Below are 17925 nucleotides of genomic sequence, written 5' to 3' on the forward strand. Positions count from 1 at the left end.
TTGTGATTTAAGCTCATTGAGGGCAGTGAATGTATCTATATAGATATGTTGATTCTTGTTGTATTGTTTTCTTAGTACAATGCTCTGTATCCAGTAAACACCTGATTAATACCACTGATGATGATTTGCCCAAGGTCATATGTTAGGCCGGTTACAGAGCTGACACTAGAACTCCTAGATCTACTACTAGAATTGCTAGACCTCCTGAAACCCTGATCTGGGCTCTTTCCACTAGACCACACAATTTCCCTTGCTACAATGCTTTTTCCACCTGGGGCTGCTGCTAACCTCCTACATATACCATTCTTTTTTCCCTCCGCCTTCCCTTCTGCCTCTTCCAATTCCTCCTCTCCACCAAACGTGCATCCATTTGGGAGGCATCCCCAAGATTCTTCTTGCCTACCCTGAGAAGCAGCAAGGGGTAGTGGATAGAACATAGCCCTGGGAGTCAGAAGACCATGGGTTCTAATCCCCGCTCTACCACTTGTCTGCTGTGTGACCTTGGGCAAGTCACTTAACTTCCCTGGGTCTCAGTTATCTCATCTGTAGAATGGAGATTGAGCCTGTCGCCATGTGGGACAGGGACTGTGACCACCCCGAATTACTTATAGCTTGTATTCTTCCCTGTGCTTAGTACAGTGCCTGGCACACAGTAAGCACTTAACAAATACCAAAGTTGTTGTTACTGTAGCCCAAAATGTCATCTAGGCAAGCAGGCGAGTGTGCTTAATTGCATGGCTGTCATGTCACTGTTTTATTGCCATTGTTCTTGTCTGTCCATCTCCCCCGATTAGACTGTAAGCCCGTCAAACGGCAGGGACTGTCTCTATCTGTTGCCGACTTGTTCATGCCAAGCGCTTAGTACAGTGCTCTGCACATAGTAATCGCTCAATAAATACTATTGAATGAATGAATGAATGAATGTCACTCCTCTGCTACTGATGATTGAATGTGATTCAGTCTGGTAAAGTAATCCCTCCAGCCTGGATATGACTACCCTTGATTAAATGTGTCTCGATAAGATTGGGTACCCTGGAAAGGACAGTGACACCTAAAACTCTTGCTCCTTAACCCCCCTTGTATCTTGTTCTACAGGAAATGAACTGTGTTCCAGCATGGGGCAGAACAAATGTGACTAAGGAGGGGGTTGAATGGTATGATTCATTTGACTACTTATCAGTCTTTTTCCACATGAGAAGTTGTGGAAAGACCCTACCTGTCATTAGACCCCTCCCTAGGCCGACACAGTTCAGAGGCCACTGAATTGGAGGTCCTGCTTGTGGTTGAGCATCTTTTGTGCTTTTGTTTAGATGTCACATTTAGTGTCTGCTGAAAGAGTGCATGAACCAGATTGTTTCAAGAATTTCTCCCCACAGAACCATGCTTGCATATCTAAATGACTTAAGACTTGGGTAGTCCCTTGGAGCAGAATTACCCCGAGAGATGGCCTAGTGGTAAAAACACAGGTCTGGGAGTCAGACAGACCTGGATTCTAACCCGCCTCTGCCACTTGTCTGCTGTGTGACCTTGGACAAGTCACTGCACTTATCTGGGCTCAATTACCTCATCTGTAAAATGGAGATTGACTGTGAGCCCCATGAGGGACAAGGACTGATCCAACCTAATTAATTTGTATATACCCCAGTGCTTAGTACAATGCCTGGCACAAAGTAGGTGCTTAACAAATGCCATTAAAAAACAAAGTGGGTTTTTCTCAGTAAATGATGAGGAAATTGCAGTGCACTCGTGTATTTTCATTACACGGTTTGGATATAGCACAAAGGAAGAATTAGATAACATTCATCCCTGGATACTAGTCTTTTCTGGTATAACATGATCCACACCTGGGTGTCTGAAGATTCAGTGTAAGAAGAAATGGTCACATGCATCATCAAGGTGATCTGTTGCTACACTTCCCAGCCTCTACCTCAGACTTTTCTGTGCTATATCCTATAATACCTAGGATTTCTGTATGTGCAATTTGACAATAAAATTTTAGTAGATTAAATATTCTCTCAAGATCATACCTGGAGAGTTTCCATTACTCTACCAGTCTTGGCTATGGGAGGGGGAGTCAAGCAGAGGCATAGCAAGTGGCTAGCAAGTGTAAGGCAATCTGCTAGAAGTCAAAATTTACCTGTACTGGGCATCAGCAGCATGGGAGAGAGTCAAGGGTGGAAACTCAAGTTTATTGTGTGGAAGAAGGCAGTGGTAAACTACTTCCATATTTTTACCAAGAAAACTGTATGGATACACTACCAGAAGGATTACAGATGGAGGTGGGGTGTTCTGCGAGAGATGTGTCCATGGATCTGTTATGGGGTGAGGATGATTCGACAGCATAAGACAAAAAAAAATTGAAAGAACAGTAAAGTTGAAAAGCATTTGGCTAGAGTTGAGCATATTAATATAAGAATTTGTACTGGAAGTTATCCTTCAAGGTGGTATCTTCAAACCATCTACCACCTAACCTGTTGATTCCCAGTGACTCAATGGCTACTTCAAAAGGATCGTCTTCAAGAACTCAACACTCATGTTGTAGCTAGTAGAAGTAATTGTACATAATGTTTTTACATTCCAGCCAGGCTGCTGGCTGTGTGCAGCAGAGACTCCTGCAATAAGTAGCATGGCATAGTGGATAGGGCACGGGCCTGGGAGTCAGAGATCATGGGTTCTAATCCCAGCTCTGCCAGTTTTCTGCAGTGTGACCTTGGGCAAGTCACTTCACTTTTCTGTGCCTCAGCTCCCTCATCTGTAAAATGGAGATTGAGACGATGAACCCCAAGTGGGACAGGGACTGTGTCCAACCGGATTTGGTTGTATCCACCCCAGCACTTAGTACAGTATCTGCCACATCTTAAGCACTTAACAAATATTATTGTTGTTCATTCGTTCATTCAGTAGTATTTATTGAGTGCTTACTATGTGCAGAGCACTGTACTAAGCGCTTGGAATGAACAAGTCGGCAACAGATACAGTCCCTGGTGTTGGACGGGCTTACAGTCTAATCGGGGGAGACAGACAAGAACAGTGGCAATAAATAGAGTCAAGGGGAAGAACATCTTGTAAAAACAATGGCAACTAAATAGAATCAAGGCGATGTACATTTCATTAACAAAATAAATAGGGTAATGAAAATATATACAGTTGAGCAGACGAGTACAGTGCTGAGGGGATGGGAAGGGAGAGGGGGAGGAGCAGAGGGAGATGGGGGGAAAAGATGGTTAAGCTGCGGAGAGGTGAAGGGGGGCGGTAGAGGAAATAGAGGGAGAAGGGGGGCTCAGTCTGGGAAGGCCTCTTGGAGGAGGTGTGTTTTAAGTAGGGTTTTGAAGAGGGGAAGAGAATTAGTTTGGCAGAGGTGAGGAGGGAGGGCATTCCAGGACCGCGGGAGGACGTGGCCCAGGGGTTGACGGCGGGATAGGCGATACCGAGGGACGGTGAGGAGGTGGGCGGTAGAGGAGCGGAGCGTGTGGGGTGGGCAGTAGAAAGAGAGAAGGGAGGAGAGGTAGGAAGGGGCAAGGTGATGGAGAACCTCGAAGCCTAGAGTGAGGAGTTTTTGTTTGGAGCAGAGGTTGATAGGCAACCACTGGAGGTGTTTAAGAAGGGGAGTGACATGCCCAGAGCGTTTCTGCAGAAAGATGAGCCAGGCAGCGGAGTGAAGAATAGACTGGAGCGGGACGAGAGAGGAGGAAGGGGGATCAGAGAGAAGGCTGACACAGTAGTCTAGCCAGGACATTACGAGAGCCCGTAGCAGTAAGGTAGCCGTTTGGGTGGAGAGGAAAGGGCGGATCTTGGCGATATTGTAAAGGTGAAACTGGCAGGTCTTGATAATGGATAGGATGTGTGGGGTGAAAGAGAGAGACGAGTCAAAGATGACACCGAGATCGTGGGCCTGAGAGACGGGAAGGATGGTCGTGCCATCCACGGTGATAGGGAAGTCTGGGAGAGGACCAGGCTTGGGTGGGAAGATGAGGAGCTCAGTCTTGCTCATCTTGAGTTTTAGGTGGCAGGCCGACATCCAGGTGGAGACATCCCGGAGGCAGGAGGAGATGCGAGCCTGAAGGGAGGGGGAGAGGACAGGGGCAGAGATGTAGATCTGCGTGTCATCTGCGCAGAGATGGTAGTCAAAGTCGTGAGAGCGAATGAGTTCACCGAGGGAGTGAGTGTAAATGGAGAACAGAAGAGGGCCAAGAACTGACCCTTGAGGAACTCCAACAGTTAAAGGATGGGAGGGGGAGGAGGCGCCTGCGAAGGAGACCAAGAATGACCAGCCAGGGAGATAAGAGGAGAACCGGACTGTCCGTGAAGCCAAGGTGAGATAAGGTGTGGAGGAGGAGGGGATGGTCGACGTGTCAAAAGCAGCTGAGAGGTCAAGGAGGATTAGAATGGAGTAGGAGCCATTGGATTTGGCAAGAAGGAGGTCATGGGTGACCTTAGAGAGAGCAATCTCGATAGAGTGGAGGGGCCGGAAGCCAGATTGGAGGGGGTCCAGGAGAGAATGGGAGTTAAGAAATTCTAAGCAGCGATTGTTGACGACTCACTCTAGGAATCTGGAAAGGAAGGGTAGTAGGGAGATAAGGCGATAACTGCAAGGGGAAGTGGGGTCGAGAGAGGGTTTTTTTTAGGATGGGGAGACGTGGGCATGTTTGAAGGCAGAGGGGAAGGAGCCATTGGAGATTGAGTGGTTAAAAATAGAAGTTAAGGAAGGGAGGAGGGCAGGGGCGATGTTTTTTAAAAGGTGAGCGGGAATGGGGTCCGAGGCGTAGGTGGAGGGGGTGGCACTTGCGAGGAGAGAGGCGATCTCCTCTAAGGATACTGGAGGGAAGGATGGAAAAGTAGGGGAGAGGGTTGGTGGGGGGCAGGGGAGAGGGAGAGGGGTGACTTTGGGGAGCTCAGACCTGATTGTGTTGATTTTTGTGTTATTATTATTATTATTATTATCTCTCTCACTACAGCAGTTGGAAGCTGTGGTGTCAGGGAGGCTTCCAACTGCTGTATTTCTACCCATCGTACCCCCACTCTCATTACAGCAGAAGCAGGAGGTGGGATGGAATGTTGGGCAGGAGCGATGTAATTATTCCCAGGCCCGGTCATTTATGTGAATTATTGACTAATAATAATAATAATTGTGGGTATTTATCAAACATTCATAATATGTTAAGACCTGTGTCAAACATTGGGTAGATAGAATAACAATAATAAGACGAATTGTGATATTTACTTACTACATGCCAAGTATTGTACAAAGGACTGTGGTAGATATACTACTCATTCAGTCATTCTTATTTATTGAGCCTTTACTGTGTACAGATCACTGTACTTAGCACTTGGGAGAGTACACTGTAACAATAAAGAGACACATTCCCTGCCCACAAGAAGCTTACAGTCTAGAGGTGGGGAGACAGACATCAATACAAATAAATTACAGATCTATACATACGTGTTGTGGAGCTGGGAGGGGAGAAAAACAGAGGAAGTCTGGCCAACGCACAAGGGAGTCGGAGATGAGGAAAAGTAGGGCTTTGTCTGGGAAGGTCTCTTGGAGGAGATATGCCTTCAATAAGGCTTCGAAGGGTGAGAGAGTAATTGTTTCTTGGATTTGAGGAGGAGGGCGTTTCAGGCCAGAGGCAGGTTGTGGGCTAGGGGTTGGCAGCGAGATAGGCGAGATCAAGGCAAAGTGAGAAGGTTAGCACTAGAGGAGTGAAGTGTGTGGGCTGGGGTTGTAGAAGGAGAGTAGCAAGGTGAGGTAGGAGGGGTCAAAGTGGTGGAGTGCTTTAAAGCCAAAGGTGAGGAGTTTTTGTTTGATGCAGAGGTGGATGGGCAGCCACTGGAGTTTTTTTGAGGAGTGGGGTGACATTTCCTGAAAGATTTTATAGAAAAGTGATCCGGGCAGCAGAGTGAACTATGGACTGGAGTGGGGAGAGACAGGAAGCTGGGAAGTCAGCAAGGAGGCTGATGCAGAAATCCAGCCTAGATAGGATGAGTGATTTTATTAGCTATATGTCTACTGGACACAGTCCCTGTTCTATATGGGGTTCAAAGTCTAAGAGTGAGGGAGAACAGGTACTTTAATCCTAATTTTATAGATGAGGAAACTGAGGCATCAAGCACTTGTGACTTGCCCAGGGAAGCGTGGAAGTCCCTCATGGGATGAGGACTGTATCTGATCTGATTATCTTATATCTACCTCAGAGCTTAGTATATTCTTGTGGTGGTTTGTTATTCTCATCCTATTTGTTAAACCCTTACTTTGTGTAAACCACACTTGTAGGGGTAGTAAGAAGTTAATCAAGTTGGACACAGTCCCAAACCCACACAGGGCCCACATTCTAAGTATAATGCTGGGCACCTAGTAAGTGCTTTTACCTGTACCGTTAAAAAAAAAGCTGGGATTAGAACTCAGGTCTCCCAACTCACAGGCCCGTGCCCTGTCCACTAGGCCATGCTGCTTCACTCCCAGTATCATCTGTTAGCTCGATATGGTGAGAGAGGAGGAAGTGGTCAGTCAGTCGGGAATTTATTGAGCACTTACCATGTGCTGAGCAATGTACTAAGCGCTTGGGAGAGTACACTATAACAATAAACAGACACATTCCCTGCCCACAAAAAGCTTACAGTCTAGAAGGAGAGACAGTCATTAATATAAGTGAATAAATTAGAGACCGCTTGAGAAGCAGCATGGCCTAGTGGATAGAGCATGGGCCTGGGAGTCAGAAGGTCATGGCTCTACTACTTCTCTTTTGTTTGACCTTGGGCAAGTCACTTTACTTCTTCAGGCCTCAGTTACCTCATCTGTAAAATGGGTATTGAGACTGGGAACCCCACATGGGACAGGGACTATATCTAATCCGATTTGCTTGTATGCACCTTAACGCTTAGTACAGTGCCTGGCACATAGTAAGTGCTTAACAAAGGCCAACATTATTATTATTATTATTATTGAGGGAAATTAGAGGTGCCCTCTTGTCCGTACAAGCAGGGGGAGGGGGCCAGTGTCCATGCCAAGCACCACAAACCCCCACCTCGTTTGACTTTTGCAGGAACAAGCTGTTGCATGTGCCTTTGGAGCATTGCCAGGTGAACTGCTCGGACTGGCTGCTGAAGGTGATCTGCGGCGTGGTCCACATGCGCACGGTCTATGCCTCGCACAAGCAGGCCAAAGCCTGCCTCATCTCCCGGATCAGCTGCGCGCGGGCCGGGGCCCGCTTCCACATCCGAGGGGTGGACGACGACGGACACGTGGCCAACTTTGTCGAGACGGAGCAGGTGAGGGACCGAGCCTTCAGTAATTCGGCATCTGTGGGAACAGTTGGGTTACCATGCAAGGTTGGACTCGAGTGCGATGAGGTGAAATGCCTTCAGGGCAGGATGCTGTTGGCTGGGTCAAGTTGCTCTGTGCTTTTACCCCCTCAAAGCCTTTCTGTAGTCAGGGAAACTTAGACCCTGAGCCCTTTGTGGGACCAGGACTGTGTCAGACCCTATTTAAATAATAATGACGGTATTTGTTAAGCACTTACTATGTACTGTGCATCAAACACTTGGGTAGGTATAAGATAATCAGGTTGGACACAGTTCCACAGGGGGCTAACACACTCTTAATTCCCATTTTTCAAATGAGGTAACTGAGGCCCAGAGAAGTGAAGTGACTTGCCCGAGGTGTCACAGCAGGCAAGTGGCGGAGTTGGATTAAAACCCAGGTCCTTGTGACTCCCAGACCTGTGCTCCATCCACTGAGCCACGCTGCTTCTGTGGTAAGCTCTAAGGAGGAAACATGACATACATATAGATCTGGTCTCTGGCACCCGGGCTTTCCCAATCCAGTGTAAGGGGGAATGAACTCACAAAGAAATAGAAGAAAAAGTTGTCTAAAATAAACAAAAGAAAAATGACAAATCTCTCTCCTTCCATTTCCGTCCAACATCCTTGATTGAGTAACGTTATACTCCCTCGTCACTTCCTCTTCACCAAATCTCTTCTGGCACCATCACATTTAGCTCTTCACCCCCTTCACTCTCCTAGGTTACAAAGGATCTTCTCATAGCCAAGTCTAGCATGCTGTACTGTGTCCTAATCCTCTTTTCTCTGGGGGCCACTTTTAATCCCATTCACTACTCCCTTCACCTGGAAATGCAATTGGCCCTTGGTTTCACTGGCACAGGTACTCATCTGGTTCTCCTTCTTATTTATTTCCATTAAGATCTATCTCCCCTAGACTGTAAGCTCGTCATGTGCAGGGAACATGTCTACCAACTCTGTTGTACTCTCCCACTTAGTATGTGCTGTGCATATATTAATCGTTCAATAAACACCATTGATTGATTGACATATCGGTTAATAGTTTTTCCTGAGTGCTTAATTGTGTGGTGGAAAGAGAAACACCATGGAATAGTGGATAGAGTATGGTTCTGGGAGTCAGAAGGTTATGGGTTCTAATCACAGGTGTACCATGTGTCTGCTCTGTGACCTTGGGGAAGTCACTTCACTTCTCTGGGCCTCAGTTACCTCATTTGTAAACTTAAATAAATGTCTGTATTAAATTGTACATTCAATTACCCTGGTATTTCATAGTGACCTAATTGCAATACTACTTATTTTATATCTGTTCTTCCTCATGTCCTCACTATCTAATTTTTGTCATTAGATGGGAATATGTGTTTTGCTTCTATTATACTCTCCAAAGCAATTGAGTATATGGCTTTGCATGCAGTAGGTGCTCCAAAACCCTTGATTGGTGGAATTGATGAGAAGCACCATGGCCTTCTGGATAGAGCAAATGGGTCTCTGAGTCAGAGGACCTGGTTTCCAATTTCGGCTCCACTACTTGTCTCCTGTGTGACCTTGGGCGAATCATTTCACTTCTCTGTTGCCTCAGTTAACTCATCTGTAAACTGGGGATTAATACTGTGAACCCCATGTGGGACATAGACTGTGTCTGAACTGATTAGGACAGCATTTAGGACAGTGGCTGGCACATAGTAAGTGCTTAACAAATATTTTTTTTTAAAAATGCTTAGAAGAGGAAGACTTTTCTCCTTGCCAGTCCACAAAAAGCTACCACCTTCCCAGTATTCCAATGGTCAGAAGATAGGTCTGGGGTAGATACAAGCTAATCAGGGTGGACACAGTTTTAATCCCCATTTTACAGATGAGGCACAGAGAAGTGAAGCCATTTGCCCAAGGTCACAAAGCAGACAAGTGGCAGAGCTGGGATTAAACTCAGTTCCTTCCGACTCTCCAGTCTTGTCCTCCATTCACTAGGCTGCACTGCTTCCCTTGCACACAAAGGTGTATTGCAGTATCATTTGAGTCTATCATATGTCTTTAGGGTTTGGTGAAATTGCCTGGTCGCTTCTGACCATCCTTTGGTTGTGCAGTCAGGTCTTTTGGGGCCACTGGCTGGAGTTAGAACCTGGGGAGCAAGTGTATTAACTCTAAGAGGGGGCAACTAGGCTGACCACGTCATGGGCACCTGCTGCTTCAGGGATCCTGAGCAGATTCCAGGCCATGAACTGTGGGTGGGCAGTTGGGGCTGGAGTCGACCAGGGCTAAAGCAGCTGTGTGGCTACACATCAGTCAGTCTTATTTACTGAGTGCTTACTGTGTGCAGAGCACTGTACTAAGCTCTTGAGAGAGTGCAGTACAACAATATAACAGACACATTCCTTGCCCAAAGTAAGCTTACAGTCTAGAAGGGGTGACAGACATTAATATATACATCATCAATCAATCACTTGTATTTATTGAGTGCTTACTGTGTACTGAGCACTGTACTAAGTACTGGGAGTGTTCAATACACCAGAATGTGTAGATACATTTCATGCCCGTAACGGGCTTACGGTCTAGAGGTGGAGACAGAATAAAAAAAGTACAGATATGTACATAAGTGCTGTGGTACCGAGGGAGGGGTGAATAAAGGGTGCCAATCCACCAATCCAACTTGCTTAAGGAAAGAAAAAATTTGCAAGCCTGTATATTTCTTGCACCCCTCCTCCCCAGTCTCTTCATCTCTGTTTTCAGTGGCAGTGTTGGCTCAAATTCACCATTAGGTACTAAAAATAGGGGCAAATCTTTTGGCTCCATAGCTTTTCACTAGGTAGAATAATACCTTTTCAGCAGGACTGAGACATAAATGACAACTGCTTTATGGTGAAAATGGCAAGGATTCTCCTTCGCTATTAAGGGAAATTTAATATCAGGGCTCAGGAATTGATCTCACCCCAAACCAATCTTTCCTTACGGTCTAAACTTCCACCTAACTGCTGTCTTTCAGCCACCTGATTGTCTCACTTGCTCTAAACCACATAACGAATAACTAATTCATGGTCAGTTTGCAACAGGAAGATACCCACAGGCACTTAAAATAGCCGATTCCTATGGGGTAGTGCACTGCCCATTCCTGTGGAAGGATCAGTTTCTAGATATAAAGCAGCTTTTCTCTTGGCCCTTGAAGCGCTAGAGGGTAGAGGATGTTTTTAGGTGACTGTACAGTGCCATATGTGGAGCTGTAGCTGACACTCTGACACCATCATTGCATTGCCACTGGGATGTGACTGGTTTCTGGGCCAGGAATTGCCAAGTTTTGGCTTTTTTCCTCCTTTCATGGATGAGGAGAAGCAGCCTAGCCTAGTGGATAGAGCACAGGCCTGGGAGTTAGAAGGTCCTGGGTTCTAATGCCGGCTCCACCACTGGTCATTTTTGTGACCATAGACAAGTCACTTCACTTCTTTGTGCCTCAGCTGCCTCATCTGTGATTTGGGAATGAAGCTTTGTGAGCCCCATGTGGGGACACTGACTGTGTCCTACCTGATTAGCTTCTATCTACCCCAGGGTTTAGTACAGTACTTGGCACATAGTAAACACTTAACAGATACCATTTAAAAAAAAGAAGACAGCAACTGTTCCTTCCCTTTATTATTTATTGTTATTATTGATAATAATAATGGTATTTAAGCACTTACTATATGCTAACCACTGTATTAAGAAATGGGGTAGATACAAGATAATCAGGTCCCATATGGGGCTCGCAGTCTAAGTAGGAGAAAGAACAGGTATTGAATCCCCATCTTGCAGATGACAGAACTGAGGCACAGAGAAGTTAAGTGACTTGCCCAAGGTCATAGCAGACAAGTGGCAGAGGTGGGAAAAGTGTGTGCCCTTTCCACTAGGCCATGTCCCTCTAACACCCCTCACCTACCCCACCACTGATTTCAGCTGCCAAGCATGTGGAAAAAAAGATATCTCCCCCACTCCCCACCTCTCTCAGAGGGTCCTGGTTAGAGATGGGTGTCCTTGCCTACAGTCCCATGGGGCAGTGAGGAGCCAAAGCAGGAATGGACTGGCAAGTGGGAAAAGAGGTAAATTAATGGAAACAGGGAAATTAGCTCTGCATGTGTTGTGGGCAAAGCCCAGGAGTAGGCTTTTTGGAGCATGTGGAGCCATGAGAAGAAAGAACCAAGAGAAACAGAACACTGCAGGAACAAGAGGATAGGCGGAAACTGAGGAGAAATAGGGAAGGACTGGGGATTGTAGGCAAAATAAGAGTACAAGTCCATGAGAAGATGAAAAGTAAATAGGAAGGCCAGTTGTTGGGCTTGGTGTGTATTTTCCCCACCCCTATAAAAGGGGAAAGGATTTTTGTTCAGACCCCAGTCACTCTCCATCTGTCTTGCTCTTCTTTCAGTTTGTTTCCCATCCTCACCTGTCTCCCAGTGCCATTTTATTTCATCTTTTCTGTTCTTATGTGTTCTGCAAATCAGTGGGATACAGCCCTTCCTCTCTGCTCCTGGGGAACTTTTTCAAGAGAAGCAGCATGGCCTAACGGATAGAGCACAGGCCTGGGGGTCAGAAGGACCTGAGTTCTAATCCTGACCCTGCTTGTCTGCTGTGTGACCTTGGGCAAGTCACTTCTCTTCCCTGGGCCTCAGTTACCTCATCTATAAAATGAGTATTTAGACTGTAAACCCCTTGTGGGACATAGAGATTGTCCAGTTTGATGGGCTTATTTCTACCCCAATTCTTAGTAGAGTGCCTGGCACATAGTAAGCATTTAACAAATATCATTAAAAATAATAGGAATTCTCTCCTGAGGCTAGTCTCTGGACCTGTGACTCTGGCCCAGCGGTCTCTCTCACAGGTCTCCAGTGGGCTAAAAGAATGTCCAGTTGCCTGTGCAGACCATTTTGAATTAAATAGCCTTTCCTTCCTGTGCTTGCATAGTTGCTTTTGTCTCCACCTTGTGAAATGGGGAAGGAGGAAGGAAGAGGGAGAGAGGGTAAGATGAATGGGGATTTCCAGAAGGCATTTTCCCAGAGGAATATAACACCCATGATGAGGCCTCTTTGCGAGAGGGCTCAGGGCAGTGGCTACTTAGGCCCAAGTGGCTTTGCTTTTCCTAGTACCGCAGATCTGAGTAATAAGACAAACACCCCTGGCTCCATAAGAATATCAATATTGCTGTTCCTGGATTCGAGCTATGGTCCCCACCAACCCAGGATTCTGTCCATGAGAGTGGCCACAAGAACAGAAGGTGGCATGATTGAAGAGGGTTTTGTCTAGGGTGTCTGAAGCCCCATCAGCTACATCAGGCAAGCCCAGGGCCATGCCTGACCAGTGGTTCCACAAACCCTCAACCTCAGACTGGAAGGAAGTGTGGGAGAACAGGAGCGTAATATAGTAGAAAGAGAAGTAGCGTGGCCTAGTGGAAAGAGTGAGGGCCTGGATTCTAATCCTGCCTCTGTCAGTTGTCTGCAGTGTGACCTCGGACAAGTCAGTTAACTTCTCAGTGCCTCAATAATCTCAACTCTAAAACATGGGGATTATGACTGAGGCCCATATGGGACAAAGACAGCATTTTAGTATCTGAGTATTTGTCAGTTTGTTTCTATCACAGTTTTTAGTACAGTGCTGGCATATAAGAGGCATTTAACAAGTACCATTAAAAAAAAAAAAAAGAGGCAGCAGATGGGCTTACCACCAGACCGGAAGAGTCCTCTTCCTCTGTGTGGAGTAGTTTGAGGGGGTCCTCGTGGTTGTTTTCTAGGCTGTTGGGCAAAATGCAGCAGTGTAGGGTGGGATCTGGAGCTGTGAATGACCAGCAAAAGCCCCAGGGTTTGCCTGTAGTCCTGCTGGCTGATGTCTGAGGGAGTGCTATGATGGAGCTGGGGTAGGCCGTTGGGTGTTCTATAGTTTAGATCTTTGCTGGCTTCTGGAGGTGACACCCCCTCTCTGAATGTTGGCATGGGTCAGCAGGAGGAATGCCCTTCAGTCAGTCAATCCTTGGGATTTTTGGAACGCCTACTGATGACAAAAGATGGTGCTAACCAGAAGAGATTGCTCTGCTTGGCTAGAAGGTGTTAACTGGCCCCTGAAGGCAAGCCTCTACCCGCCCCAGCTCTAGGGCAGCTGGTGGTTGGTACAGGTGGAGACCAGAGCCATAGCAATGAAAAGACACTCCTTGGAGTGGCGGGAGGGGGAAGAAGTGCCTCTCGCTAGCAGTAGGAAGTATCACTTGTAGAGTATCCTGAAGGGTCAGAATGCATGGCCTTTTAGTTATCACAAAGTAGAAGTCCAATAATAAATCCAGCAGAGACTGCAAACTGACTGCCTTGGGCCGTAATCCTATGGGACTGAAAAAAGGACAGTTGGTGCCTCATTTTGTAGTAGTCTTTGGGGGGTGTGAAAACTGATTTTGCTCCTTCATAAATTAAACCTCCAGGGACCGCATAAAGGGACCCGACCATGCTGTTCCGTGTTTGTAGAGAGAATAAACAATTGCGCTTTATTCCCGTGGGGTGAATTGGTGTGGGCAGAATGGGGGGTGGGGAGGTGGTGCTGTGAGGGGTGGGGTCAGTGTCTAGATGGCATTCTTTAACACTCTCAGACAGTTAGCCCTTGTGCCTTCCCAGCTCTGCAGTGAGTCATGTTTTGGTGGGCTTGCACTGCTGTGGTGACTCATGCAGCAGGGAAGTAAAACAAAGCCTCAAGCTCCAGAAATGGAAAAAACCCTTATCTTTCTTTCAAACGTAAGGGCACCAGTTCATCTTCCCAGGTGTTTAAGGGCAGTGCACGTATCCTCTGTGGAATGTAACCCTGGAAAGAGAAACTTAATCACTGAAAGGATCCTAAATTGGAGAATGTCAATTATATTTATTGAGCACTTACTGTTTGCAGAGCACTGTACTGAGCACTTGGGAGAGTACAATACAACAGAGTTGGCAGACTCATTTCGTGTCCACATTGAGTTTATGCCTGGAGAAAATTCCTAGAGATTTATTTGTGTTCCACTGTTACTGATAATACTGCTCTGTAGGAGTGGTAACTGCCCTTCCTCTTATCTTCCTAGTGCAGCGAATTGCCTGCTAATTCTGTCTTCATTTGGGTTTCTTATTTTATGAGATGCCCTGCATTCACTCTTCCAGGGTAGACTCCACCAGAGGGAGCCTACCAGCCATAAAAAGTCGAGCATTTCTCTTCTGAAAAGAATTATTATCATTCAACCAACATTTCTCCCTTTTAACCACCTGTCTTTCCACAATTAAGCTATTCAGTTTCCTCAGACCAGCAAAGAGAAGGAATCAGCATGTTGATTCCACACTGAATGTAACGGTAAGGGTTTGCTTAACCTTTCTGTTAGCTTCTTTTCTGCTTATTATCCAAGTAATTGAATTTTTTTCTGTTTCTGATTGCCAGGGTCATTTGACAATTAAAAATAGAATCTAATTTAAAAATTCAGGAACCCCCCTGTATGCCCCTCTAGAGGGTTGATGGGAATTTTCTGCATGTGTGAAGTGAGCAGACATCTTTGTAGGGAAACATATATATATATATATATATATATATATATATATATATATATTTCCCATTACTCTCTGGTTTAAGGTTAGAACTTGCTTCCAGATCAGTCAGTTGAATGTTAGTCATTTTACACAAACATAGATGAGGAGTAAGATCCACACACACCCCCCCCCCCACACACACGTATATTAAGTAAAATGCTAAAATTGTATCCTAGAAACAGTCTTCCCTTCTAGTCTGTAAGTTCGTCTTGGGCAGGGAGAGTGTCTGTTTACCTCTGCTGTATTGCACACTCCCAAGCATTTAGTACAGTGCTCTGCACATACTGAGAGCTCAATGCCATTTATTGGACTCCTATAGTCCCAGCATGCCACTGGCTATTTTTCAGCTCCTCCCCTGAATATTTTTTTTCTATTTGTTTGCTTGCTGTGTGCCAGGCACTGTTCTAAGTGCTGGGATAGATACAAACTAATTTGGTTGGTCACAGTCTGTGTCCCACATGGGGCTCACAATCTTAATCCCCATGTTACAGATGAGGTTTTTATCTACTAGGGCATGCTGAGTATGATTACTAATGCATGTGAGATCTAAATATGATCCAGGATGGAAAGCCATATGACAAAGGAGCATAGAGGTGAAGAAACCCCCAGTCCAGATACCTGCCAGGTCAGGGTAGAGTTACTCAGATAGAGAGGAAGACATCTGATCATAGCATCGGGACTTTTTCCACGTGTTTCTCTGGATGGTCCTTTTTCTTTCCACCTTCCCTTTTACCTCCACTACATGTGAGGGTTGGTTTCCAGGTGGAAGCTTGGCCAAATGTTGGTGCTTTAAAAAGAGAGGTACCTGGTAGTTCCATCTACCTGAGGGTTCTGAGATGCACATTTGTGAGAAGGAGCGTGACCTAGAGTGTAGAGTAAGGGCCTGAGAGTCAGAAGGACCTGGGTTCTAATTCTGACTCCGCCACTTGTCTGCTGTGTGACCTTGGGCAAGTCATTTCATTTCTCTGTGCCTCAGTCACCTCATCTGTAAAGTGGGGATTAAGACCATGAGCCCCATGTATAGTGCCTGGTACACAGTAAGAATTTTAACAAATAACAGAAAAAAAAACCACCTTTCTGGCACCGGTGATAAATGTAGGTCCAGACCCTGAGACTGATGAAATCTTGCTCTCTGCTGCATCTGGAAGATGCTCTTTTTCAGGTGTAGTTGGTTTAAATTTGAAGTATTAAATTTTGGACTCACCCTTCATTTGAAACGGCCTTTGGCTGTGTGGGTTATTTGCTTGGAGCGTGGGCCAGATGTAGCCAGCTGGACTTCTTTGAGACTCTTGAGTATCTGGGGGGATCCTTAGGATTAAATGCATTGTTGGGTGGATCCCAGTATGCAGATGGAAGAAATCTCCCTCTCTATACTGTAAACTCATTAGACACAGGGAATGCATCTGTTATATTGTTTTATTGTATTCTCCCAAGCGCTTAGTGCACACAGTAAGCCCTCAAGAAGTCCGATTGATCCACTGACTGACTAGAGACTGCAGTGATTCAACAGCTTTTGGGGTTATTGTATTGAGCTCCCTACCCATCAGCAGTACTGTGATTTGGTCAAGGAGAAGCCCCATGCCAAGAGGCAGTGTGGCCCAATAGTGGAAAAAGCTCAGGCCTCTAAACCTGATTCCTCACTTGCCTGCAGTGTGATCTTGGGCACCTCTGTGCTCAGTTGTAAAATGGGAATTTGAATATCTGTTTTCTCTCTCTCTTTATGCTGCAAATCCCAAGTGGGAGAGGGAATCTATCTGGTTGTATTGTACCTGTCCAAGAGCCTAGTATAGTTCTAATCCTGACTCTGCCACTTATCTGCTATGTGACCATGGGCAAGGCACTTAACTTCTCTCTGCCTCAGTTACCTCATCTGTAAAATGGGGATTAAGACCATGAGCCCAATGTGGACAGGGACTATCCAACCCTATTTGCTTGTATCTCCACCCCTCCCGCCCCCACCAGCACTTAGTACAGTGCCTGGCATGTAGTAATGTAGTAATAACAAATATCACAATTATTATTATTATTGTTACTGGGCACGTAGTAAGTGCTAACAAATACCACAACTGCCATTACTGTTGGCTTCAATGCCTTCCATCCACTCTCTCCATCTTGTCTATCTGCTCTCTTCACTTACTACTTTGCAGCCCACATGCTTCACTCCTCCCAAAGTAGCAGCGTGGCTCAGTGGAAAGAGCCCGGGCTTGGGAGTCAGAGGTCATGGGTTCTAATCCCAGCTCCGCCACTTGTCAGCTGTGTGACTGTGGGCAAGTCACTTAACTTCTCAGTGCCTCAGTTACCTCATCTGTAAAATGGGGATTAAGACTGTGAGCCTCATGTGGGACAGCCTAATTACCTTGTATCTCCCCCAGCACTTAGAACAGTGCTCGGCACAGAGTAAGCGCTTAACAAATGCCAGCATTATTATTATTACATTCTAACATTCCCCTGCTCTCAGTGCTCATGCTGTTCCCTCATCCTGGAACACCCTCCTCTCCCAAACCCAAATATGCCAAATCAGAGCTCTCCCCATCTTCAAAACCCTCATAAAACCCCACCTCCTCTAAGAAACACCTCCAAGTAATTGACCACTCCTCATGTCCCATCATCCCAACATTCAACCTTAGCACTGATGTTAATTTATTCTAATCGTCAGCATTCTTGTATGTATACTCTTATTTTTTTTCTACATTTTCATGAGATTGTTATTTGTTCAGCCATTTCATCCAAATGTGTTGCATTGTTTCTTGTTTTATCCTTACTCTCCCACTTCCATTATCCGTAAATAATTTTTTTTGGTGTCTCATTAAATTGAAAACTCCTTGAGGGCAAGGAATGCATGTCCCGCTTTTTTAAATAATAATGGTATTTCTACTTTCTGTGTGCCAAATTCTGAACTAAGCACTGAGGTAGATACCAGATTATCAGGTTGTTCTCTCTTAGCTCGTTGTCTAGCTCGTAGTAGACTCTCTGTAGATACTATTGGTTAACTGATTGATTAGGAGAATTACCTATCTAAAAATCCCAAGTGAGAAATAGAAGCAGTGTCGCCTAGTGGATAGAGCATGGGCCTGTGAGTCAGAAAGACCTG

The 17925-nt window shown here is 45.8% G+C and overlaps 1 protein-coding gene across 1 annotated transcript in view; it reads left to right on the forward strand.

The window, feature by feature from the left end:
• The first annotated feature begins 1100 nt into the window (after positions 1-1100).
• Positions 1101-17925, forward strand: part of SYNJ2 (synaptojanin 2) — an 87333-nt gene continuing 70508 nt past the window's right edge. Inside the window, exons 1-2 of the mRNA XM_029057576.2 lie at positions 1101-1154; positions 7041-7266. Of these exons, the coding sequence (XP_028913409.2) occupies positions 7126-7266 (141 nt within the window). The 5' untranslated portion in view covers positions 1101-1154; positions 7041-7125. The remainder of the gene's footprint in view (positions 1155-7040; positions 7267-17925) is intronic.

This window comes from Ornithorhynchus anatinus, chromosome 2, assembly GCF_004115215.2.
Source record: "Ornithorhynchus anatinus isolate Pmale09 chromosome 2, mOrnAna1.pri.v4, whole genome shotgun sequence".
NCBI classification, from domain to species: Eukaryota; Metazoa; Chordata; class Mammalia; order Monotremata; family Ornithorhynchidae; genus Ornithorhynchus; species Ornithorhynchus anatinus.